Source organism: Rana temporaria, chromosome 9 (genome assembly GCF_905171775.1).
Source record: "Rana temporaria chromosome 9, aRanTem1.1, whole genome shotgun sequence".
NCBI classification, from domain to species: domain Eukaryota; kingdom Metazoa; phylum Chordata; class Amphibia; order Anura; family Ranidae; genus Rana; species Rana temporaria.
In genome coordinates, this window is record NC_053497.1 from 11,250,843 (window position 1) to 11,278,603 (window position 27,761).

Here is a 27,761-nt window from a genome sequence, read left to right on the forward strand (position 1 = left end):
CACTTCCGGACCGCCGCATGTACATTTACGTCGGCAGAATAGCACGGACAGGCACATTGGCGTACCTGTATGTCCCTGCCTAGACGTGGGTCGGGGGTCCGATCGGGACCCCCCCCCAGTACATGCGGCGGTTCCCGTGGCTTCAGGAGCGATCCGGGATGAGGGGGCGGCTATTTGTTTATAGCCGCTCCGTCGCGATCGCTCCCCGGAGCTGAAGAACGGGGAGAGCCGTATGTAAACACGGCTTCCCCGTGCTTCACTGTGGCGGCGTATCGATCGAGTGATCCCTTTTATAGGGGAGACTCGATCGATGACGTCAGACCTACAGCCACACCCCCCTACAGTTGTAAACACACACTAGGTGAACCCTAACTCCTACAGCGCCCCCTGTGGTTAACTCCCAAACTGCAACTGTCATTTTCGCAATAAAGAATGCAATTTAAATGCATTTTTTGCTGTGAAAATGACAATGGTCCCAAAAATGTGTCAAAATTGTCCGAAGTGTCCGCCATAATGTCGCAGTCACGAAAAAAATCGGTGATCGCCGCCATCAGTAGTAAAAAAAAACAATAAAACTATCCCCTATTTTGTAAACGCTATAAATTTTGCGCAAACCAATCGATAAACGCTTATTGCGATTTTTTTTACCAAAAATAGGTAGAAGAATACGTATCGGCCTAAACTGAGGAAAACATTTTTTTTATATATATTTTTGGGGGACATTTATTATAGCAAAAAGTAAAAAATATTGCATTTTTTTCAAAATTGTCGCTGTATTTTTGTTTATAGCGCAATAAATAAAAACCGCAGAGGTGATCAAATACCACCAAAAGAAAGCTCTATATGTGGGGAAAAAAGGACGCCAATTTCTTTATCGTTACATCACGGGACACAGAGCGGCATTCATTACTATATGGGTTATATGGAGTACCTTCAGGTGTAGACACTGGCAATCTTCAAACAGGAAATGCCCCTCCCTATATAACCCCCTCCCATAGGAGGAGTACCTCAGTTTTTACGCCAGTGTCTTAGGTGTTAGTCATGGTTTAGCTTGCCTCCGCATCCTTGGGATTAGGTGAGCTACCGGTTCTGTCCAAAAAAGCCTGCGCGCTAAAGTGGTCAGTAACCGGACCCCAAACCCTTGGGGTATAGCCCATAATGCTTTCTTTTTAAGAGAGCTGGACCCTGGGCCCAGAACTTAGAAAACCTTTGGGGCGCCTAATGTTTTCTGTTTGCCAGGGTGCTGTATGGGCCCAGGACAGTGGATCCTTCATGGAAGAAGAAGGTTCCCAGGGCCTGAAGGTCTAGACATCCCCACGGAGATGGGGGAAGATTGGACCTCTTGCTTGGCAAAGTCCTGCGGCATGGAGCAGGTAAGTAAGGGGAAAAACCTGCGGGGCTTGGCTCTTAGCAAGTTTTTTCTGGGAGGTCACAGGGGACATGCCTAAGGTTATGCATTGCATCTGGCAAACCAGTCACATATCATGAAGATAGGATGGCTCTATATGTTATATTTCCCCATAAAAAGTGACCTCCCTGGTAGTGTTGGAAAAGCTGTGTATGGGGCCTTTTATGTACAAGTGTATGTGTGTGTCAGAGAGCTATGCTTACCTGCAAGCCTCCAGGCGATGCTCTATCCAGTCCTCTCCCTCATGCCTGCAAGGCAGGCAAAACGCTGACCTCCTCGTGTGTTCCAGGCCTGCGGCTGCAGGAACAGAGAGGCCCTTCCTCCCAACCCCCCCCCCCCGTCGGCGGGCGCGCGCGCGGTGCGCGTGCACGTGTTATAGACGCATTTGGCGCCGTTTTAGCTGGGGGGGAAGGGCGGGTCAGTGGTTTAAAGGAAGGGGCGGCCCTTCCTTAGATGCCACAGCTCATTCATTTCTCTGGCTTAAGGGAGGAAGGACTGGAGTGAAGCACGGGGCGCTGAGGACACACAGTGGCCAGAAAGAATGACTACAGTCTTCAGAAGATTGTGGTTTAGCCTAGGAATAGGCTGGTTTTCTTTTCCATCTCATAGTCTTTTCTTTGGCAATACTACTCAGGGGGATAGAATGTTTTTTCTTGCCTAGATTGAAAAAAAAAAAAAAAGAAGAAAAGTTTTTCTTTGAAAAAAAAAAAAAAAAAAAAAAAAAAAAAAGTGTCATCTAGGGTAGAGGAAACATTTTTTATTCCCCAAACAGGTGTTTGGGCATTTAACTATTATAAGTCCCAGGTACCAATAAGTAGCAGGTGTACCTCGGTATTGTACCATGGCATCAAGATCAGAGGGTACAAAAGGTGGGGATTCCCCCGCAGAATCTGAGGTCTCGGATAGAGCTATGCCGCTGCTTTCCCCACAGGGAGCCTTTGGGCCATCGGGGTCTGGGGCTAGAGCTGACGCGAGTCAACCCAACCCTAAGGTGGTCACGGAGGAGGTGTTACTCGCCTCTTTAAATGAGATGCGGAGAAGCATGGGAGAAATGATAGCCGCAGCCATGCGGGGTAGTAAGCGGAATAGATCTCCGTCACCCGTGCGCGGACCCTCGGAAGAGGAGGTCCTTTCCTCTGGGGAATTGGACCTCTTGGACAGAGACCAAGTAGGTTCAGGGATCGAAGATCCGGATACAGAGGAGTCTGGGGCAGTCTCCCTGAGGGAGAGCTGGTGGATTCAGGGCTTGACGGACTTGGTCCATAAGGCATTCAACCTGCCTGTACCAGATCTCCAGGTATCGACGGTTTCAGCTTTGGGCTCACTGAGGGCGCCTCAAAGCAGTGCTGTGTTTCCGATCCATCCTCTATTGGAGGAAGTCTTGTTCCAAGAGTGGAACAAACCAGACAAGGTTTTCTTTCCACCTAAGAAATTTTCTGTCTTATATCCTATGGAAGAAAAGTTTTCCAAGAGATGGGCTTCTCCTGCAGTAGACGCAGCCATCTCATGTGTTAACAAATCGTTAACATGTCCTGTAGAAAACGTACAGGTTTTCAAAGATCCAGTTGATAGACGCTTGGAAGCCCTACTTAAGAACTCCTTCACTTCTGCAGGGGCAGTAGTACAGCCAGCCGTGGCTGCGATTGGAGTCGCTCAAGCTTTATCGGATCAATTTAAGCAAATGCTTGAACTTATTCCTGCCGAGCAGGCAGAAGAATTTTCGGATGTCCCTAAGGCCATATGTTTTACGGTAGACGCAATCAAGGATTCTATCCAACAAGCGTCACGTTTATCATTATCCCTTATCCATATGAGAAGACTCTTATGGTTAAAAAGCTGGGAGGCTGAGCCCCCATGCAAGAAGCTCCTGGCAGGGTTTCCCTTCCATGGAGGACGGCTCTTCGGAGAGGACTTAGATAAATACATTCAGACCATTTCAAGCGGCAAGAGTACTCTCTTGCCAACTAAGAAGAGGGTTCAGGGACCTGCGTTTAAACGACAGTCCTCCCCTGGGCAGGGGCCCTCTAATGCCAAGCAGTATCGACGGCCTCCTGCAAGAACAAACTTCGGCTTCAACAGCAGATCACAAGGACAGACTGTTAGGGGCAAGAGGCAGTGGTTTCGCAAGCCAGCAAAACCAGCCCCCAAGTCTACCTCATGAAGGGGCGCCCCCACCCACGAAGGTGGGGGGAAGGCTGCGACTCTTTTCGGAGATTTGGGAAGCCAGCATTCCCGACGAGTGGGTACGGTCTTCCGTGGCCACAGGCTACAAGCTAGAATTCCTAAGGTTTCCTCCTCCTCATTTCCAGGAGTCAAGGATTCCAAACGATCTGGAGAAAGGAGCCGCATTAAGGTCGGCTCTAGATCATCTACTTTCCCAGGAAGTAATAGTAGAGGTACCAGTCCTGGAACAGGGGCTGGGTTTCTACTCCAACCTATTCATCATCCTAAAGCCCAATGGAGATGTCAGGCCAATTTTGGACCTAAAGATGGTAAATGCATACTTAAAAGTCCGCTCATTTCGGATGGAATCCGTGCGGTCAGCAGCTGCCACACTCCAAAAAGACGACTTCATGGCGTCCATAGACATAAAGGATGCCTACCTTCATGTTCCAATTTATCAGCCACATCAAAGATATCTACGCTTTATGGTGGCTTCGCGTCATTTCCAATTCGTGGCGCTTCCCTTCGGGTTGGCTACGGCCCCCCGGGTGTTCACGAAGGTTCTAGCTCCAATCCTAGCCAAGCTAAGGATCCAAGGGGTCACGATCCTAGCATACCTGGACGACCTCCTAGTCATAGACCACTCGTCTCCCGGCTTGGAACGAGCAGTGGCCCTCACGGTCCAATACCTCGAGAGGTTCGGCTGGGTCCTAAATCGAGAAAAGTCAGCATTCCAGCCCACAAGGCAGTTGGAATATCTCGGCATGAGATTAGACACGGAACAACAAGGGGTGTTCCTACCTCTGAGGAAGGTCAAAGCCATCAAGGAATTAATCCTACTGGTTCTAAGCAAGAAAGAACCGACTATTCGCCTATGTATGAGATTACTAGGCAAGATGGTGGCTACTTTCGAGGCGGTGCCATATGCCCAGAGCCACACTCGCATCCTGCAGGCAGCCATCCTGTCAGCATGGAGCAGAAGGCCACAGGCCTTGGATATCCCGTTGCCTCTCTCATCAAGAGTCCGGCAAAGTCTGTGTTGGTGGTTAGACCCTCAGAATCTACTGAAGGGAAAATCTTTCAGCCCAGTGGCTTGGAAGATAGTGACCACAGACGCCAGCCTGACGGGCTGGGGAGCGATTGTGGATGGTTCCACTCGCCAAGGTATTTGGGCAAAGCCAGAGAAGCTTTTACCCATCAACATCTTGGAGCTCAGAGCTGTTCGACTAGCCCTCAGGGCTTGGACGTCGAAATTGCAGGGGCTCCCGGTGAGAATTCAATCAGACAATGCCACGGCAGTGGCATACATAAATCACCAAGGGGGGACCAGGAGTCAGGCCGCTCAGAGAGAAGTGAGCTTGATTCTCCTATGGGCAGAGGCTCATGTGCCCTGCATATCGGCAATATTCATTCCCGGAGTGGACAACTTTCAGGCGGACTTCTTAAGCCGCCAGACTCTATGGCCGGGGGAATGGTCTCTGCATCCACAAGTCTTTCAAGCACTCTGCCAAAGATGGGGAGTGCCGGACGTGGATATCATGGCATCGAGACTCAACAAGAAGCTAGACAGGTTCATGTCCCGCTCAAGGGATCCGATGGCCTGCGGAACCGATGCTCTGGTTTGCCCTTGGCATCAGTTCAAGCTTCTTTATGCGTTTCCCCCGCTCCAGTTACTACCCCGCCTGCTGCGCAGGATCCGGGTGGAGCACATACCAGTTATCCTGGTAGCTCCAGCATGGCCCAGAAGGGCTTGGTACTCACTAATCCTAAGGATGGTAGTGGGAAACCCTTGGACTCTGCCTCTAAGGCCAGACCTGCTATCGCAAGGTCCGATCCTCCACCCTGCCTTACGGCATCTAAATTTGACGGCCTGGAAGCTGAATCCTTGATTCTCAGGGGTAGAGGTCTGTCTCAGAAAGTAATCTCTACCCTAATCAGAGCCAGGAAACCGGTCTCTAGGGTGATTTATCACAGGGTCTGGAAGGCCTATATAGGCTGGTGCGAGTCCAAGCTATGGCTTCCTCGCAAGTTCACCATAGATAGAGTTTTAAGTTTTCTCCAGCTAGGAGTGGATAAAGGATTGGCATTAAGCACAATCAAAGGACAGATTTCTGCCCTGTCAGTGTGGTTTCAGCGGCCGCTGGCCACCCACTCGCTGGTTAAGACCTTCCTTCAAGGGGTCTTACGTATTAAACCTCCAGTTAAATCCCCGCTTTGTCCGTGGGATTTAAATCTTGTTCTGTCGAGTTTACGGAAACAACCGTTTGAGCCGTTGGCTGAAGTTCCTTTGGTTCTACTGACAAGGAAGTTGGTGTTTTTGGTTGCCATAGTTTCCGCAAGAAGAGTTTCGGAACTGGCAGCCTTATCCTGTAAGGAACCATATCTTATATTTCATAAGGACAAGGTCGTTCTCCGCCCTCATCCTTCCTTCTTACCGAAGGTCATATCCAGTTTTCATTTGAACCAGGATTTGGTATTACCATCCTTCTTCCCTAAACCTACTTCCAGAAAGGAAGGGTTGCTGCATACCTTGGATATTGTCAGGGCCATGAAGGCCTATCTTAAAGCTACAGAGAAGATCCGGAAAACAGATGTGCTGTTTATTCTACCGGATGGGCCCAAGAAGGGGCAGGCAGCTGCAAAGTCCACCATTTCTAGGTGGATTAAGCAATTGATCACTCAGGCCTACGGCTTGAAAGGGTTGCCTCCTCCAGTATCATTAAGGGCTCATTCTACTAGAGCCATGGGCGCCTCCTGGGCAGCACACCACCAGATCTCTATGGCTCAAGTTTGCAAGGCGGCAACCTGGTCTTCTGTCCACACATTTACAAAATTCTACAAGTTGGACGTAAGAAGGAATACTGATACTGCCTTCGGGCAGGCAGTGCTGCAGGCTGCAGTTTGAGACCCTCGGATTCCGGGGGCTCCTCTTTTTTTGAGTTAAATTTAAAATTTAAGATTATTTTTCTCAAATAAGTTGGATTTATTATGATTTGAGTATATCTCTAAATTAAATCCTTTTGTCTTGGAGATGTTCTCCCTCCCCTCATTGTAAGCATTGCTTTGGGACATCCCATATAGTAATGAATGCCGCTCTGTGTCCCGTGATGTAACGATAAAGAAAAAGAGATTTTTAATACAGCTTACCTGTAAAATCTTTTTCTTGGAGTACATCACGGGACACAGAGCTCCCACCCCTCTTTTGAGGACCATTTTGGGAGGCATACTGCTTGCTACAAAACTGAGGTACTCCTCCTATGGGAGGGGGTTATATAGGGAGGGGCATTTCCTGTTTGAAGATTGCCAGTGTCTACACCTGAAGGTACTCCATATAACCCATATAGTAATGAATGCCGCTCTGTGTCCCGTGATGTACTCCAAGAAAAAGATTTTACAGGTAAGCTGTATTAAAAATCTCTTTTTTGTTTGGGAGCCACGTCGCACGACCGCGCAATTGTCTGTTAAAGCAACGCAGTGCCGAATTGTAAAAACCCCTTGGGTCATTTAGCAGCATATTGGTCCGGTCCTTAAGTGGTTAAACTGAACCTTTTGCCCAGACTGCAGTAAGGTACCTACTTATTCCTAACAAGCAGAAGAAGAGTTTTAAAACAAACCCTGCAGTTAATGTGGAATAATCCATCTTCAAGAATGAAGACTGGCAAGCTGCCAAGTCCTTGCTTTCAGAGAAAATAATCTGGCATTCATAGCTGAGTAGAGTGTATTCCTGATGATTTTGAACAATTTATTTTAGATGTTTTTTAGGTGTTTGGCCCCATGCACACAAGAAGCAAATGCAAACACATGTAAACTCAAGTTTTCAAATGCAAAAACCGGCGTTTAAAACGCACGTTTTTGCCGCAAATTTCGCTATGTTTTGCTGCGTTTTGCGGCGTTTTACCGCGTTTGCGGCTATCAGCGTTCATAACAAAGACATTGTAGACCCTCCCAAAGCTTTGAAGCGCAAAAACGTTTGCGTCTGAACCCAAAATTTTGCGTCTAAAAAAACGAGCCTAAACCTAACTGCTTTAAAACGCAAAAAAACGTGAATGTGTGCATGGACACATATGATAACATTAAATGTGTTCAGGGGTAGTTGAAAAAAATGCCCAAATGCCTCTGAACTCGAGTTTACCAGCGTCTCGTGTGCATGGGGCCTTACAAGCATTTTTTCACATGTATCACAGTTCAAGAGTTTGTTTCCTGGGCTTTGCAAGGGGAGAAGAGCAGTTCTGTAGGAGGAGAGGAGTTCTTCAGGTGTAAAGACATGCATATTGGAACCCCAAAAAAATCATGTACGTTTAGGGCATAGAGCTTAGGGCAACTGAATGTACAAATGTGAATAGGGGGACAATTAGAAAGAATGAGATGCTCTACGTTAAGCATGGACAGACAGGGCAGACAGGGTCGCCATCAGGGGGGTACAGGCATTACCCTAGTAAGGGGCCCGAATGTACCCAGGGGCCCGCAAGAGAGTAAAGCCTCGTACACACGATCCGTTTTCCCGACGGGAAAACTGTGAGGAGAGCTTTTGGCCGGGAATCCCGGCCGTGTGTATGCTCCTCGCAGTTTTTTCCGACGGGAAAACTGCCCAAAAACCGCCGGATATAAAAAGAGAACCAGTTCTCCTTTTTCCCGCCGGGAAATCTGGCGGACTTTTGTCCGGCGGTTTTGGGCAGTTTTCCTATGGGAAAAACTGCGATGGAGCATACACACGGCCAGGATTCCCGGCCAAAGCTCCATCGCAGTTTTCCTGACGGGAAAACCGTCCGTGTGTAGGGGAAAGACTGAACCGAGGTTCTCAGCTTTCCACTCGGGATTTCCGATGGGAACTTTTCCCATCAAAAATCCTGTATGTGTGTATGAGGCATAAGGTGAGCCGACACTTTCAGATTTGTGGCAGCCCACCCCCCCCCTGTTCTCTGCTCCAGGGGGGCCATGCCTAAAGCTGTGTAAGGGGCCCCAAAGTTTCCGAATGGCTGCCCTGTGGACAGATGTAGGGAAACCAGCAGAAAAAGGCTCAAGTGTGATTGGGGGCTAAGGGAAGCGAAGCTTCAAATTCAGTGCTTTTATTTTGAGATTTAGCCTAGGTTCACACTGCTGCGAATTCAAAATCGCGGTAAAATGCACGATTTTACCGCGATTTCGCGGCCGTGATTTTGCCGCGATTTTGGCCGCAATTTAATGTAAATCGTGGCCCAAAATCGCAAAAAGTAGTACAGGAACTACTTTTTGAAATCGCAGATGCGGCGTCGCACTGATTAGGACAGTGCCATTGCCGACAATTGCCGCCGATTTGAGATGCGATTTGACATGTCAAATCGCATCTCAAATCGTTCCAAATCGTACCCAGTGTGAACCAGGGCTCAAGGATGAATTTTCCCCCAGTGGCTGCAGCTACAGAGGTCAGTAACTATCACCAATCCCTGCACCACTGCAGCACGCTTCTTTTTTTCATTTTATGTTTTTTTGGTGTCCATAACATCTTACAATACACAAACATAAAATGCAGCTTACTTTTAAAGGGGTGGTTCCCCTAAAAATAAACTTTTGACATTGCATTTGCTACAATAATTACAATTAGAATCGGCTGGTTTTATTTAAAAAATACCTCCGTACGTAGCGTTTGCTATATTCGTTCCCACCGCCACTTCCGGGTACGATGCTGGCGGTGGGCGTTCCTAATTGATGGACAGGCATCCGACCGACGCATACATCGCGTCACGAGATGCCGAAAGAAGCCGAACGTCGGTGCGGCTCTATACGGCGCATGCGCACCGACGTTCGGCTTCTTTCGGCATCTCGTGACGCAATGGATGCGTCGGTCGGATGCCTGTCCATCAATTAGGAACGCCCACCGCCAGCATCGTACCCGGAAGTGGCGGTGGGAACGAATATAGCAAACGCTACGTACGGAGGTATTTTTTAAATAAAACCAGCCGATTCTAATTGTAATTATTGTAGCAAATGCAATGTCAAAAGTTTATTTTTAGGGGAACCACCCCTTTAAGTAGAACTGTAGTTGAATTTTTAATTCGATTTTTTTTATTATTATTGGTATTTATGGTAGAAGGCTCTGTATGATTTTTTCCTTTTCCATAAAACATCTTCTCTTGCTTGCTAGCATTTGATGCCGGGAGTAATGCCGCGTACACACGATCATTTTTCGGGTTTTTAAAAATGACGTTTTTCAGGCTCTAGGAAAAAAACAACGTTTTTTTCAACTTGATCACTAAAACGGCCTTGCCTACACACAATCGTGAGAAAAAAATGCTCTAGCAAAGCGCGGTGACGTACAACACGTACAACGGCAGTATAAAGGGGAAGTTTCATGCGGGTGGCGCCACCCTTGGGGCTGCTTAAGCTGATTCCTTGTTAGTAAAAGACGATTCGCTCTTTTATGTCTGTTACAGCGTGATGAATGTGCTTACTCCATTACGAACAGTAGTTTTACCAGAACGAGCGCTCCCGTCTCATAACTTGCTTCTGAGCATGCGCGGGTTATTTCACATCGTTTAAGCCCACGCACGATCATTTTTTACAACCCGAAAAACGACAACGTTAAAAACGTCGTTAAAGAATGCAGCATGTTCAAATTATTTTTTTTTGTCGTTTTTCAAAACTCGAAAAATTATGTGAAGCCCGCGCACGATCGTTTTAAATTACATTTTTAAAAAACGTTGTTTTTTACATGCCGAAAAATGATCGTGTGTACGCGGCATAAGAGTTGGGATAAAGTAGCAGATACGTCATTCTGGCTAATCAGTCGAGGTGGCTGAATACTCCTCAACCTTGAACAAGATAGGAAGCGCTGGTTTGTTTTGACTGTGTGAATAGACGTTTTATGGTACTTGCATCTGAGCCCAAAAAAAGTAACATTTTAGACTCAATAAACAAAACTTTAGGCTTAACTGTAGGTGCAAGTTGTGTGGTTGAGTTTACAACCACTTTAACCACTTCATTACTGGGCACTTAAACCCCCTTCGTGCCCAGACCAATTTTCAGCTTTCAGTGCTGACGCATTTTGAATGACAATTGCGCGGTCATACAATGCTGTACCCAAATTATATTTTTATCATTTTTTTCCCACAAATAGAGCGTTCTTTTGGTGGTATTTGATCACCTCTGCGATTTTTATTTTTTGCGCTATAAAAAAAACACAATATTTTTTACTTTTTGTTATAATAATATCCCAATTTTTTTTTAAAAATATAAACATTTCCCTCGGTTCAGGGCGATACGTATTCTTCTACATATTTTTGTTAAAAAAAAATCGCAATAGGCGTATATTGATTGGATTGCGCAAAAGTTATAGCGCCCCCACAATATGGGATAGATTTATGATTTTTTTTTTTTTTTTTACTAGTAATGGCGGCGATCTGCGATTTTTTTGTCAGGCGTGCGATATTGCGGCGGACGTATCGGACACTTTTGACACAATTTTGGGACCATTCACATTTATACAGCGATCAGTGCTATAAAAATGCACTATTTACTGTATAAATGTGACTGGCAGGGAAGGGGTTAACACTAGGGGGTGAGGAAGGGGTTAAATGTATTCCCTAGGTGTGTTCTAACTGTGTGGGGGGAGGGGGACTGACTGGGGGAGGTGACCGATGCTGTGTCCCTATGTACAAGAGACACAGATCGGTCTCCTCTCTCCCTGACAGGACGTGGAGCTCTGTGTTTACACACAGAGCTCCACGTCCCTGCTGTGTCACCGACGATCGCGGGTGTCTGGCGGACATCGCGACCACCAGGCACACGCATCGGCTCCCGAGCGATGCGCCGGGTACGTTGTTTCCCCGCTGCGCGCCCCCAGCGGCGCGCACAGGGAATGACAACAATAAACAAAGACGTCCACTTGGCAATTGAGAGCCGCGCTGTGGACGTCTTTCGTCCATAGCGCGGATCCCAAGTGGTTAAGGAGATAAAACCAAGAAAAAAAGCACCGATGTCTACGACGCATACATCATAGACAACGGCGCGTAGGCGCACTGAGCGTGCCGCTAATGGCATCATGCCGTTAGTGGCGGCACCCGCATGCGGGAGTGACATCATCGCTGCTTCGGGCCAGTCACAGCGCCAGACCTGCGATACCCGGAAGTCACTCCGGGTATCATGGCGGCAACGGAGGACGTGTCAGAGGACCACTGCGGGGGCTTCGTTCTCAGGTAAGTAATTCATAATGAGTTAGTATGCTATGCATATTAGATCATTATGCCTTTGTCTTGCAGGGTTCTTTTTTTTTTTTTTAAGAGAGGGTTTAGAGTGGTTAACACTTTAGGACCGCCTCGTGCAGATATACGTCGGCAGAATGGCACGGCTGGGCACAAGCACGTACCTGTACGTCTTCTTTAAGTGCCCAGCCGTGGGACCCGGTCCGAAGCTACGTGACCGCGGCCGCAGGACCCGCGGACCCGATCGCCACCAGAGTCCCGCGATCCGTCCCCGGAGCTGAAGAACGGGGAGAGCTGTGTTTAAACACACCTTCCCCGTTCTTCACAGTGGCGCCGTCATCGATCGTGTGTTCCCTTTTATAGGGAAAGACAATCAATGATGTCACACGTCCAGCCCCGCCCCCCTACAGTTAGAAAAACAGATGAGGTCACACATAACCCCCTACAGCGCCCCCTAGTGGTTAACTCCTAAACTGCACTGTCATTTTCACAGTAATCAGTGCATTTTTGTAGCATTTTTTGCTGTGAAAATGACAATGGTCCCAAAAATTTGTCAAAATTGTCCGATGTGTACGCCATAATGTCGCAATCACGAAAAAAAAACGCTGATCGCCGCCATTAGTAGTAAAAAAATTTTTTTATAAAAATGCAATAAAACTATCCCCTATTTTGTAAACGCTATACATTTTGCGCAAACCAATCGATAAACGCTTATTGCGTTTTTTTTTTTTTTACCAAAAATAGGTAGAAGAATACGTATCGGCCTAAACTGAGGAAAAAAAACTTTTTTTTTATATATTTTTGGGGGATATTTATTATAGCAAAAAGTAAAAAATATTGCATTTTTTTTCAAAATTGTCGCTCTATTTTTGTTTATAGCGCAAAAAATAAAAACCGCAGAGGTGATCAAATACCACCAAAAGAAAGCTCTATTTGTGGGGGGAAAAAAGGGACGCCAATTTTCTTTGGGAGCCACGTCGCACGAACCGCGCAATTGTCAGTTAAAGCGACGCAGTGCCGAATGGCAAAAACTGTCCGGGTCCTTTACCTGCCTAAAGGTCCGGGTCTTAAGTGGTTAAATCCCCTTTTTTTTTCCCATTCTGACGCTCAGTTTGAACTTCAGCAAGTCATCTTGTCACCATGTCTAGATGCCTAAATGCATTGAGCTGCTGTTATGTGATTGGCTGATTAGCAATTTGTGTTACCAAGCTATTGAACAGGTGTACCTAATAAAGTGGCCGGTTAGTCTATGTACCTTGATTATGAACATGTCAATACCTCCGGCTTTAGAAAGATCCCGGTGGGCCTGAAACCGTCACAGCATTGTGAATGCTAAAACTGTGCTGCAACCTCAGTGCTGAATGCTTTATATATATATAGCCATTATATTCCTTATGGAACAGAGCAAATTTTACATTTCCGCTATCAGTCTATTGATTTGGCAATAACTTTTTTTCAAGTAACATGTATATAATCTTTTTTTTTTTTTTTTTTATGGAAAAAAACAAGCCTTACTTTCGCAAAAAAAATATATATTTATTTTCAACGCAATCCATAGATAAGATGTAACAAAGCTAAGAAAAAATTTAAATATCTTTGTTCTATTTTTTTATTTTTTTTATTTTTAGAAATGAGTGTTATTGTAGATAAAAAGTGTAAATTGTATTCTACAACTTGTCCCACTTATAATAACATCAATTCAACCAGTACAAAGCAATGCACAATTATGTACAATTTAAATAATAATAATAGTTATTATTATTATTCAGGATTTACATTTCCATGTTACAGTTCCAACAGTTTGTACAGCACATTACAAAAAAAAAAGGGAAGAAATATAATGCAACTCAATACAAGAGTAGGAGGACTATTTTTTAAATTTTGTGCATTTTTTTTTTTTAATGCAACATGGAAAAAAAAAAATAACGAACAAAGCTAGTAAAAGTGAAAAAAAGGATTACATTTTAAAGGTAAAAAACTGTGAAAGTAAAAAAAAGGATTAAATATTAACTGTAGAAAAGCAGAAAAAATAAGTAAACTGCAGAAAAATTTGAGGAGGAGGAGTCAACTTGGGGGGATGGTTAGAGTAAACCAAGCATTAATTAGGGGTTAAATAGAAACATATTTTATAAAAAAAATTATATATATATATATAAACACACTGTATATACACTATATTACCACATCATATCACGTCAGAATCTATCTCATCAGAGACCTCCCTATACATCAAAGTCCCTATTACATCACAGTACCCCCATGAGAGTCCCCCCCCCCATCCATAAGAGGCTATCCAAATACACCCCCCCCCCCCCCAATTACACAGTCCTCCCATCACAGAGCCCCCCAATCACACAGTACTCCCATCACAGAGCCCCCCAATCACACAGTCCTCCAATCACAGAGCCCCCCAATCACACAGTCCTCCCATCCCATAGCCCCCCAATCACACAGTCCTCCCATCCCATATCCCCCCAATCACACAGTACTCCCATCACAGAGCCCCCCAATTACACAGTCCTCCAATCACAGAGCCCCCCAATCACACAGTCCTCCCATCACAGAGCCCCCCAATCACACAGTCCTCCAATCACAGAGCCCCCCAATCACACAGTCCTCCCATCCCATAGCCCCCCAATCACACAGTCCTCCCATCCCATATCCCCCCAATCACACAGTACTCCCATCACAGAGCCCCCCAATCACACAGTACTCCCATCACATAGCCCCCCAATCACACAGTCTTCCCATCACATAGCCCCCCAATCACACAATTCTCCCATCAGAGAGCCCCCCAATCACACAGTCCTCCCATCCCATAGCCCCCCAATCACACAGTACTCCCATCACACAGCCCCCCAATCACACAGTCCTCCCATCACAGAGCCCCCCAATCACACAGTACTCCCATCACAGAGCCCCCCAATCACACAGTACTCCCATCACAGAGCCCCCCAATCACACAGTACTCCCATCACAGAGCCCCCAATCACACAGTCTTTCAATCACAGAGCCCCCCAATCACACAGTCTTCCCATCAGAGCCCCCCAATCACACAGTACTCCCATCACAGAGCCCCCCAATCACACAGTCTTCCCAACACAGAGCCCCCCAATCACACAGTACTCCCATCACAGAGCCCCCCAATCACACAGTCTTCCCATCACAGAGCCCCCCAATCACACAGTCTTCCCATCACAGAGCCCCCCAATCACACAGTCTTCCCATCACATATCCCCCAATCACACAGTTCTCTCATCACAGAGCCCCCCAATCACACAGTCTTCCCATCACAGAGCCCCCCAATCACACAGTCTTCCCATCACAGAGCCCCCCAATCACACAGTCTTCCCATCACAGAGCCCCCCAATCACACAGTCCTCTCATCACAGAGCCCCCCAATCACACAGTCCTCTCATCACAGAGCCCCCCAATCACACAGTCTTCCCATCAGAGCCCCCCAATCACACAGTCTTCCCATCACAGAGCCCCCCAATCACACAGTCTTCCCAACACAGAGCCCCCCAATCACACAGTCTTCCCATCACAGAGCCCCCCAATCACACAGTACTCCCATCACAGAGCCCCCCAATCACACAGTACTCCCATCACAGAGCCCCCCAATCACACAGTCCTCCCATCACAGAGCCCCCCAATCACACAGTACTCCCATCACAGAGCCCCCCAATCACACAGTCTTCCCATCACAGAGCCCCCCAATCACACAGTACTCCCATCACAGAGCCCCCCAATCACACAGTACTCCCATCACAGAGCCCCCCAATCACACAGTACTCCCATCACAGAGCCCCCCAATCACACAGTCCTCCCATCACAGAGCCCCCCAATCACACAGTCCTCCCATCACAGAGCCCCCCAATCACACAGTCCTCCCATCACAGAGCCCCCCAATCACACAGTCCTCCCATCACAGAGCCCCCCAATCACACAATTCTCCCATCACAGAGCCCCCCAATCACACAGTCTTCCCATCAGAGCCCCCCAATCACACAGTCCTCCCATCACAGAGCCCCCCAATCACACAGTCTTCCCATCACAGAGCCCCCCAATCACACAGTCTTCCCATCACATATCCCCCAATCACACAGTTCTCTCATCACAGAGCCCCCCAATCACACAGTCTTCCCATCACAGAGCCCCCCAATCACACAGCCTTCCCATCACAGAGCCCCCCAATCACAGAGCCCCCCAATCACACAGTCCTTTCATCACAGAGCCCCCCAATCACACAGTCCTCCCATCACAGAGCCCCCCAATCACACAGTCCTCCAATCACAGAGCCCCCCAATCACACAGTCCTCCCATCCCATAGCCCCCCAATCACACAGTCCTCCCATCCCATATCCCCCCAATCACACAGTACTCCCATCACAGAGCCCCCCAATCACACAGTACTCCCATCACAGAGCCCCCCAATCACACAGTACTCCCATCACATAGCCCCCCAATCACACAGTCTTACCATCACATAGCCCCCCAATCACACAATTCTCCCATCAGAGAGCCCCCCAATCACACAGTCCTCCCATCCCATAGCCCCCCAATCACACAGTACTCCCATCACACAGCCCCCCAATCACACAGTCCTCCCATCACAGAGCCCCCCAATCACACAGTACTCCCATCACAGAGCCCCCCAATCACACAGTACTCCCATCACAGAGCCCCCCAATCACACAGTACTCCCATCACAGAGCCCCCAATCACACAGTCTTTCAATCACAGAGCCCCCCAATCACACAGTCTTCCCATCAGAGCCCCCCAATCACACAGTACTCCCATCACAGAGCCCCCCAATCACACAGTCTTCCCAACACAGAGCCCCCCAATCACACAGTACTCCCATCACAGAGCCCCCCAATCACACAGTCTTCCCATCACAGAGCCCCCCAATCACACAGTCTTCCCATCACAGAGCCCCCCAATCACACAGTCTTCCCATCACATATCCCCCAATCACACAGTTCTCTCATCACAGAGCCCCCCAATCACACAGTCTTCCCATCACAGAGCCCCCCAATCACACAGTCTTCCCATCACAGAGCCCCCCAATCACACAGTCTTCCCATCACAGAGCCCCCCAATCACACAGTCCTCTCATCACAGAGCCCCCCAATCACACAGTCCTCTCATCACAGAGCCCCCCAATCACACAGTCTTCCCATCAGAGCCCCCCAATCACACAGTACTCCCATCACAGAGCCCCCCAATCACACAGTCTTCCCAACACAGAGCCCCCCAATCACACAGTCTTCCCATCACAGAGCCCCCCAATCACACAGTACTCCCATCACAGAGCCCCCCAATCACACAGTACTCCCATCACAGAGCCCCCCAATCACACAGTCCTCCCATCACAGAGCCCCCCAATCACACAGTCCTCCCATCACAGAGCCCCCCAATCACACAGTCCTCCCATCACAGAGCCCCCCAATCACACAGTCCTCCCATCACAGAGCCCCCCAATCACACAATTCTCCCATCACAGAGCCCCCCAATCACACAGTCTTCCCATCAGAGCCCCCCAATCACACAGTCCTCCCATCACAGAGCCCCCCAATCACACAGTCTTCCCATCACAGAGCCCCCCAATCACACAGTCTTCCCATCACATATCCCCCAATCACACAGTTCTCTCATCACAGAGCCCCCCAATCACACAGTCTTCCCATCACAGAGCCCCCCAATCACACAGCCTTCCCATCACAGAGCCCCCCAATCACAGAGCCCCCCAATCACACAGTCCTTTCATCACAGAGCCCCCCAATCACACAGTCTTCCCAACACAGAGCCTGCCAATCACACAGTCCTTCCATCACATATCCCCCAATCACAAAGCCCTCCCAGTGTGGAGGTGGTTGACCTCCATCCTCTCCTGAATGCAGGGGGCATTGCCATGGTGCAGACGGGCCGGGTCCGGCGCCAACACCATAGCAACGAATGACTCTGTGCATCTTGGTACTACAGTGTCATTGCTTTTTATGGTGCTAGAGGCCAGCCAACCTGCATCATGCAACTCAACAATGACACCAATCCAGGAAAACTGGGTCCTGTGCTGGCGGCACCCCATGGGGAGCCCAGACGGCACGGCTTTAACAGAGCTTCAGAAACTGGTAAAAAAATCCGACAAGGGTTCTAAAACCTCCCCCACTCCATCTAAAACGTTAAAAATGAGTTTTTGGCTCAACATACGCCGCTTCTTTTTTTATATAATTGGTGAGCTATTATGGATTTTAGAACTATTCCCCTTTCAGCACTAAAACTCTATTCTGGATATTTTATTAGCAACATAAGTGTATGTGTTTTGTCTCACCTTCTCCGTATGTCATCCCTGAATAGAATACTAATGAAAATATGGACTCAATTCAAATCCTTGAATTTCTTCTTATTTCAGGTGGACCCTCCGAGAACAAATTGCTTTCAGGAGATCAGATTTTATCCATCGATGATGAGGATGTGAGCGGGGCTCCGAGGGAGAGATTCATCGAGCTGGTCAGGTAAGGAAAAAAAAAAGGAGACCGCTCTATTAATGGGGTTGGGTATAGCGGCTTCTCCGTTGTAATTTTATTGCAGAGCTCAGCCTATTGGTATTCTATTGAAAAGACGTGATTACTGCCCAATAGTGCGGAGATGCTTCCAGGTCAGTTGGAAATGGGCTTGCGCTTTGCTTCTATTTTTCTTTACGAGTCGGTGGGAGTCTTTACTCTCCAAGGGGAGACCTTGACGCCTAGCGGGGTTTTTCGGGAACAGAACAATCCAATTAGACCAATACAAATGTACAAGCCCCTGTTCAATAACAATTGCTGTAGTCCTGAGCTACCAGCAGGTAATACACTTGGGGGAATATGTATGAAGCTGCAGTATGACCTTACTGTGCGTTACAAATGTGCTTAGCGCTTTTGCTTCTCTTTGAAGCAAGTTAAGCCCTATCTATTTTAATAAATGGGAAAAAAAAGTGTCGGGAGTAGGAGAGACTGACCTGACATGGCCTGTAGAACCTTTTTAAACATCTACGTATAGTCAGATGAAGGCCAACATCAAACAAGTTCAATAGCTCTTGAGTGGCGGCTCTTATGCAGCAATGGGCACTCAACAGCAACTCAAACTACAGTAATACTGAAAGGAGCGCCAGACCAAAAACGGACGGAAGAGTCAAAGATCATTTTAATTGTTGGTTTGTAAGTTCCATGTACAGTGGGGATCGAAAATTTGGGCACCCCAGGTAAAAATTTGTATTAATGTTCATAACGAAGCCAAGGAAAGATGGAAAAATCTCCAAAAGGCATCAAATTACAGATCAGACATTCTTATAATATGTCAAAAAAAGTTAGATTTTATTTCCATCATTTACACTTTCAAAATGACAGAAAACAAAAAAATGGCGTCTGCAAAAGTTTGGGCACCCTGCAGAATTTCTAGCATGCACTGCCCCCTTTGCAAAGCTGAGACCTGCCAGTGTCATGGATTGTTCTCAATCGTCGTCTGGGAAGACCAGGTGATGTCAATCTCAAAGGTTTTAAATGCCCAGACTCATCTGACCTTGCCCCAACAATCAGCACCATGGGTTCTTCTAAGCAGTTGTCTAGAAAACTGAAAGTGAAAATAGTTGCCGCTCACAAAGCTGGAGAAGGCTATAAGAAGATAGCAAAGCGTTTTCAGATGTCAATATCCTCTGTTCGGAATGTAATTAAGAAATGGCAGTCATCAGGAACAGTGGAAGTTAAAGCAAGATCTGGAAGACCAAGAAAAATATCAGACAGAACAGCTCGCAAGATTGTGAGAAAAGCAATTCAAAACCCACGTTTGACGGCACCATCCCTCCAGAAAGATCTGGCAGACACTGGAGTTGTGGTACATTATTCCACTATAAAGAGATACTTGTACAAATATGGTCTTCATGGAAGAGTCATCAGAAGAAAACCTCTTCTACGTCCTCACCACAAAAATCAGCGTTTGAACCCTGCAAATGAACATATAGACAAGCCTGATGCATTTTGGAAACAAGTTCTGTGGACCCATGAGGTTAAAATGGAACTTTTTGGCCGGAATGAGCAAAGGTACGTTTGGAGAAGAAAGGGCACAGAATTTAATGAAAAGAACCTCTGTCCAACTGTGAAGCATGGGGGTGGATCAATCATGCTTTGGGGTTGTATTGCAGCCAGTGGCACAGGGAACATTTCACGAGTAGAAGGAAAAATGGATTCAATAACATTTCAGCAAATTTTGGATGGTAACTTGATGCCATCTGTGAAAAAGCTGAAGTTAAAGAGAGGATGTCTTCTACAAATGGATAATGGTCCTAAACGCACCTCAAAATCTACGGGGGAATACATCAAGAGGCGTAAACTGAAGGTTTTGCCATGGCCTTCACAATCTCCTGACCTCAACATAATTGAAAATCTATGGCTAGACCTTAAAAGAGCAGTGCGTGACAGACAGCCCAGAAATCTCAAAGACCTGGAAGACAAAAGTAAGGAAGAACAGGCAAAGATACCTTACACATGAATTGAAAGACTCTTGGCTGGCTACAAAAAGCGTTTACAAGCTGTGATACTTACCAAAGGGGGCAGTACAAGATATTAACTCTGCAGGGTGCCCAAACTTTTGCAGACGCCATTTTTTTGTTTTCTGTCATTTTGAAAGTGTAAATGATGGAAATAAAATCTAACTTTTTGGCTGAGAGCCAGGCTGGGTTGAATCTGGGTCAGGGATGAGTGACTCAGGGAGGTTGGTTGACTCATCAGTGTCACAAATGTCACGTCTACCCCAACGCAGTTGGTCAGACACTATAGCTGGCTACTGTGTGCTTCACCTATAGCAGCCCCCTTTCCCTTACGACAAGCAGGCCTACCGATACTTGGTTTCTCCCAGGTCTTATACACCATGCTATAGTGTCTGGCTGCCACGCCAGGGCTGATGCGAACTGAGCAAAGCAAACAGGAACTTGCAGTTTAGCAGATAGATAGCGTGGTTCAAAGGCAGTTCAGGTATGAAGGCAGGCTGAGCTCAGGGGAAAATCCAGTATCTGTTCCAGGTAAAAGGCAAGCTGAGTTCAGGGGATAGTCCAGTATCCAATCTGTCTCATACACAGGGGAACCAACAGCAAGCAAGGCAGACTAACGGGAGGCTTGGTCTAGAACAGTGATGGGGAACCTTGGCACCCCAGATGTTTTGGAACTACATTTCCCATGATGCTCAGGAACTCTGCAGTGTAGTTGAGCATCATGGGAGATGTAGTTCCAAAACATCTAGGGTGCCGAGGTTCCCCATCACTGATCTAGAACAATGCAAGAGTAAGTCTGTCTCTATCACAAGCAAGGGATAAAGGGTTTGGTTTGCTTATATCAGGTGACTGACTAGATCAATCAGCTAACATGTGAACACAGACAGGGGAAAAGCAACAGTCAGCACCCGGGTACTGGAATGAGGAACAGGGCCACTAAGTGATCATGATAAAAAGCCAGCAACTCTGGTACCTCCCCCTACTTGCTGGAACCTTGGAGAAGCTTCCAGAAGAATAGGTGGAAGGTTAGGAGGAGCTGCCTAGAGTATTGATGAGGGTCTCAGCCATTCCCCAGCAAAGTGGGCTGGCAGGGGGCGGCCACCTCTTAAATACTCTTGGGTCATGCCAACAGGGGCAGTTGGAAGCTGGAGATGGAGTGCTAAGGAGGCTGTCGTGGCCCTTGGGGGTAGCATGGGGGGGGGGGGGGTTCTTTGAACTGTGGCTGATTGACCTCCTATTTGATGGTGCCTGATGATGCCACTAGGCAGAGCCGGTAGCGAAACACCAATTATCTTTTCAGCTATCTGTAAGGTTGGCATTTTAACCACCTCTGTAAGGGTCATGCTGACCATTGATCCCCAATGAATTGGTTTTAGGAAGGGTTCCCTAGGACTTGAAATTGTTTTTAGAGGTTCCTCCGGGGTAAAAAAAAAAGTTGAGAAAAGCTGGCATAACGGACATCCACTCTTCATTATGAGGGGACCCTTTAAGAAGCATTAAAAAAAAAGGCTTGCATTGGGCAATGTTATGAACATTGGCCCGGATTCAAGAAGCAATTGCGCCTGTGTAACCATAGTTACACAGCGCAATTGCTTACTTGCCCCGGCGTAACGAATGCTCCTGATTCAGGAACCTCGTTACGCCGACTGCAGCCTAAGATATGCGCGGCATAAGGCTCTTATGCCCGCATATCTTAGGCTGCATTCTTGCGATGGCCGCTAGGTGGCGTTCCCGTTGTGCTCAGCGTATAGTATGCAAATTGCATACTAACGCCGATTCACAACATTACGCGAGCCCTGCGTACGCAGTTTATGTCGTTTCCGTACGGCGTCTTTCGCCTAAGGCTGCCCCTGGTAATATTACCAGGGGCAGCCAATGTTATGTATACCCGTCGTTCCCGCGTCGCGAAATTTCAAATTTACGTAGTTTGCGTAAGTGATTCGTGAATGGCGCTGGACGCCATTCACGTTCACTTTGAAGCAAATGACGTCCTTGCGACGTCATTTTCCGCAATGCACGTCGGGAAAGTATGCATGCGCTCTACGATCGGCGCGGGAACCCGCCTAATTTAAATGATTCCCGCCCCCTACGGGATCATTTAAATTGCGCGCGCTTACGCTGGGCATTTTGCCGGCGCGCCCACGCAATTTACGGAGCTACTGCTCCGTGAATCAAGGGCAGCACAGTAAATTTGCGGGGGCGCAGGGCAAAAACGTTGCCCTGCGCCTCTGCAAAAAAAGCGCAAATGTACCTGAATCTACCCCAATGGGGTAGATTGCCCTGCCCCCCGCGAATTTACTGCGCTGACCTTAATTCACGGAGCAGTAGCTCTGTAAATTGCGTGGGCGTGCCGGCAAAATGCCCGGCGTAAGCACGCGCAATTTAAATGATCCCGTAGGGGGCGGGAATCATTTAAATTAGGCGCGTTCCCGCGCCGATCGTAGAGCGCATGCTCCATCGGGAAACTTTCCCGACGTGCATTGCGGCAAATGACGAATCACTTACGCAAACTACGTAAATTTGAAATTTCGCAACGCGGGAACGACGGGTATACGTAACATTGGCTGCCCCTGCTAATAGCAGGGGCAGCCTTACGCGAAAGACGCCATACGGAAACTACGTAAACTGCATACGCAGGGCTCGCGTAACGCTGTGATTCGGCGTTAGTATGCAATTTGCATATTATACGCTGAGCACAATGGGAACGCCACCTAGCGGCCATCGCAAGAATGCAGCCTAAGATATGCAGGCATAAGAGCCTTATGCCGCGCATATCTTAGGCTGCAGTTGGCGTAACGAGGTTCCTGAATCAGGAGCATTCGTTACGCCGGCGCAAGTAAGCAATTGCGCTGTGTAACTATGGTGCAATTGCAATTGCTTCTTGAATCCGGGCCAATGGTGTCCAATGCAAAGGTGGGAAAAATGACCAGTCTATAAACTGTATTCCACAAGTTTGAGTTTAATGGGGTTGACCATTAAGAAGGCCTAAGGCCTCGTACACACGACAGAGTTTCTCGGCAGAATTCACCAAGAAACTCGGTCAAAACCCGGATTCTGCCGAGAAACTCGCTCGTCTGTACACTTTTGGCTCGATGGAGCCGCCGAGGAGCTCGTCGAGAAAATAGAGAACATGTTCTCTATTTTCTCGTTGTTCTATGGGAGAAGGCGGCCCGCCGAGCTCCTCGGCGGCTTCATCCCAGAACTCGACGAGGAACTCGACGTGCTTGGCACGTCGAGTTCCTCGGCCGTGTGTACGGGGCCTAACACATCAGGTAGATGCCTGTAGAAAATTAGCATGGCTGTCTTATTGTTTTGATCCTTACAATGAGTAAACTAGAATGGACTGGTGTTTTTTCTTTATTAGAGGAAATTTTTTCCCAAAAACATCAACATTTTTGTGGCTCGGGGAAAATCAAATGTTTTCTGATGTAATTTGGGAAGGGTAAACATCTACAATGGAGGCCCAGGTAGCACTAACAACCCAATAGGTGTTTCTAATCCTTCCCCACACCATCTCCATTTTTGGTTTTACATACACTATATTACCAAAAGTATTGGGACGCCTGCCTTTACACGCACATGGGCCCAGATTCTCGTACGAGTTACGCCGGCGTATCTCCAGATACGCCATCGTAACTCTGAGTCTGAGCCGTCGCATCTTGGCGCCTGATTCAAAGAATCAGATACGCCAGAATTTGTATAAGATACGACCAGCGTAAGTCTCCTACGCCGTCGTATCTTAACTGCATAGTTACGCTGGCCGCTAGGGGCGTGTACGCTGATTTACACCTAGAAATATGTAAATCAGCTAGATACGCCAATTCACGAACGTACGCCCAGCCGACGCAGTACAGATACGCCGTTTACGTTAGGCTTTTCCCGGCATAAAGTTACCCCTGCTATATGAGGCGTAGCAATGTTAAGTATGGTCGTCGGAACAGCGTCGAATTTTTCACGTTTTACGTTGTTTGCGTAAGTCTTTCGCGAATAGGGCTGTGCGTCATTTACGTTCACGTCGAAAGCATTGGCTTCTTGCGGGTTAATTTGGATCATGCGCACTGGGATACTTTCACGGACGGCGCATGTGCCGTTCGTAAAAAGCGTCATTTACGCGGGGTCACATTAAATTTACATAACACACGCCCACATCTTCCACATTTGAATTAGGCGGGCTTACGCTGGCCTATTTACGCTACGCCGCCGCAACTTTGGTTTGAGAATACTGCACTTGCCTGACAAAGTTGCGGAGGCGCAACGTAAATAGGATACGTTACGCCCGCACAAAGATGCGCGCTTCTACGCGAATCCGGGCCATGAACTTTAATGGCATCCCAGTTTTAGTCTGTAGGGTTCAATATTGAGTTGGCCCCGCCCTTTGCAGCTACAACAGCTTCAGCTCTTCTGGGAAGGCCGTCCAGACTTAGGAGGGTGTCTATGGGAATGTTTGACCATTCTTCCAGAAGTGCATTTGTGAGATCAGGCACTGATGTTGGACAAGACGTCCTGCGCAGACATGTTGGAACAGGAAGGGGCCATCCCCAAACTGTTCCTACAAAGTTGGTAGCATTCAAATTGTCCAACATGTATGCCGATGCCTTAAGGCCTCGTACACACGATAGGATAGCCAGAGGACAACGGTCTGGAGGACGGCTTTCATCGGTCAAAACCGATCGTGTGTGGGCCCCATAGGTCAGGGCTCGACAAATCCCGGTCGCCATGGCGACTAGAAATGGTGTCCTGGCGACTTGGCTTGGAAGGTGCCATCTGGTGGTGAGCCGTTGGTATTACAGGTTATTACCACCAGATGTGTGAGCTGGCGCCACCTGGTGGTGGCCGTTGGTATTACAAGTTAAGCATTACAAGTTAAACAGCAATTCTAATGTAATTTTTCACTATTTTTCACTGCCATCTTCTTCCCTCTAATTAGAACCCCCAAACATTATATATATTTTTTATTCTAACACCCTAGAGAATAAAATGGCGATCGTTGCAATACTTTCTGTCACGCCGTATTTGCGCAGCGGTCTTACAAGCGCACTTTTTTGGGAAAAAATTCAACTTTTTTTAATTAAAAAATAAGACAACAGTAAAGTTATCCCCATTTTTTTTAATATTATGAAAGATAATGTTACACCGAGTAAATTCATACATGTCACGCTTCAAAATTGCGTGGAATGCCGACAAACTTTTACCCTTTAAAATCTTCATAGGCGACGTTTAAAAAAATCTACAGGTTGCATGTTTTGAGTTAGGCCCCGTACACACGACCAAACATGTATGCTGAAACTGGTAGGCACGAGCAGGCCGAATTCCAGCAAACCCGCCGGGCCTTTTCCCAGCAGACAAATATTCCTGGACGTGTTTTAAAACCATCCGCTGGAATCCTGCCCGCTCGGACATGTATGGTCGTCAGTACAGACCTACCGTACATGTCCGAGCGCCCGCCGTCCCTCGCATGCGTCGAATGACTTTGACGCATGCGTGGAAGCCTTTAAATGGCAGGCCCGCCCACGTCGCTGCGTCATCGCCGCGTCATCGTCGCGGCGACGACGCGGACACGCCCCGCGTAGTGTTTACGCGCGGACTTCTGTACGATGGTTAGTACAACCATCGTACAGAAGCCCTCTGGCAGGCATGTACGGTGAAAACGGTCCGACGGACCGCTTTCATCGTACATGTTTGCTCGTGTGTACCGGGCCTTACAGAGGAGGACTAGGGCTAGAATTATTGCTCTCACTCTACCAATCGCGGCGATGCCTCACATGTGTGGTTTGAACACCGTTTACATATGCGGGCGCTGCTCACGTATGTGTTCGCTTCTGCGCGCAAGCTCGTCGGGACGGGGTGCGTTTTCTGGCTCCTAACTTTTTTAGCTGGCTCCTGGATTCCAAGCAAATTTGTCAAACCCTGCCATAGGTTATTTAACCATAGGTTAAAAAAAAGCCAACTTGCTTTAAAATTAACCTATGGATTCCTAACCGATAGGTCAAAACCGATCGTTACTAGGCACAACCATCGGTTAAAAATCCACGCATGCTCAGAATCAAGTCGACGCATGCTTGGAAGCATTGAACTTCGTTTTTTTCAGCACTTTGTTGTGTTTTACTTCACCGCGTTCTGACACGATCGGTTATTTAACCTATGGTGTGTAGGTGCGACGTACCATCAGTCAGCTTCATCGGTTAACCTCGGTCATCCTTCAGACCATTGTCCTCTGGTTAACCTATCGTGTGTACGAGGCTTAAAAGATTTATCTTCACTGGAACTAAGGAGCCAAGCCAAGCCCCTGAACCATAATCCCCCCCCCCCCCCCCCATCCACCAAATGATTTGGACCAGTGCACAAATCAAAGCCCATAAAGACATGGATGAGCAAGTTTGGGGTGGAGGAACTTGACAGGCCTGTACAGAGTCCTGACCTCAACCCCACAGAACACAAACATTCCCAAAGAGGCATAGACTAACTGATAAACCTTGTGGACGGCCTTCCTAGAAGAGTTGAAGCTGTTATAGCTGCAAAGGGCGGGGCCAACTCAATTCTGAACCCTACGGACTAAGACCGGGATGCCATTAAAGTTCATGTAAAGGCAGGTGTCCCAATACTTTTGGTAATATACTGTATCTTTAATTTGTAAAAATAATAATTGACGTGTAAAACAATATTTTAGTCGTTTGCTCAACCCCAGATTCGATTTCAACCCTTCCAAAAGGCAATTTTGCCCAGTTCTCCTTCATTTTAGAGTTTGTAGTTTGGCATTGATGTGCTTTTCGTACTGTATTCTTTGGATAGCCCTTTTGAAACCAGAAAATGGTGCATACATTATTTTCTTTGGTTGCTGTAGGAATGCAAAGGAGTCCATCACTTTGACAGTTCTACAACCTCATCAAGTAAGTGATTGGGTTTTGTTATACTGCACATCGTTTCCTTAATCATCCCTTTATCATGATGTTGGATGGCTGTTGATAGTTGGAAAGTCCTTGAGAGATGATGACGAATCAAAAAGTGGGATAGTTGGCTGAAACGTCCTAGATGTATTTTATGATTTAAGGCAAATTCTGGGCAGCAGAAAAAAAAAACGACCCTTGCAGTGAGAACCCCCCTACCAGTGGCATAACAATAGCCATAGCAGCCCACGTGGACAACCATTACTACCGTGATTATCCCGCTGTCAGTAGCAGACACCGAAGAGTCCTTAACTACTTGCCGACCAGCCGCCATCATTTAACGGCGGCAGGTCGGCTCCCCTACTGGAGAGCACGTAGCTATATGTCGGCTCTCGCGCAGGCCACTAGGCCCCCCGCTCGCCCCCGACTCCCGTGCGCGTGCCCGGCGGGCACGATCGCCGCCGGCCACTCGCGATCGCTCATTACAGAGCGGGGACCGGGAGCTGTGTATGTAAACACACAGCTCCCGGTCCTGTCAGGGAGAGAAATGCTGATCTTCTGTTCATACAATGTATGACCAGCGATCAGTCATTTCCCCTAGTGAG

At 47.5% G+C, this 27,761-nt stretch overlaps 1 protein-coding gene across 1 annotated transcript in view; it reads left to right on the top strand.

Moving 5' to 3' along the window:
• The window catches only part of FRMPD3 (FERM and PDZ domain containing 3), a 166,435-nt gene that overhangs the window by 79,597 nt on the left and 59,077 nt on the right, over positions 1 to 27,761 (top strand). The window contains exons 4-5 of the mRNA XM_040322776.1: positions 18,164 to 18,266; positions 27,114 to 27,159. Coding sequence (XP_040178710.1) covers positions 18,164 to 18,266; positions 27,114 to 27,159 — 149 coding nt within the window. The remainder of the gene's footprint in view (positions 1 to 18,163; positions 18,267 to 27,113; positions 27,160 to 27,761) is intronic.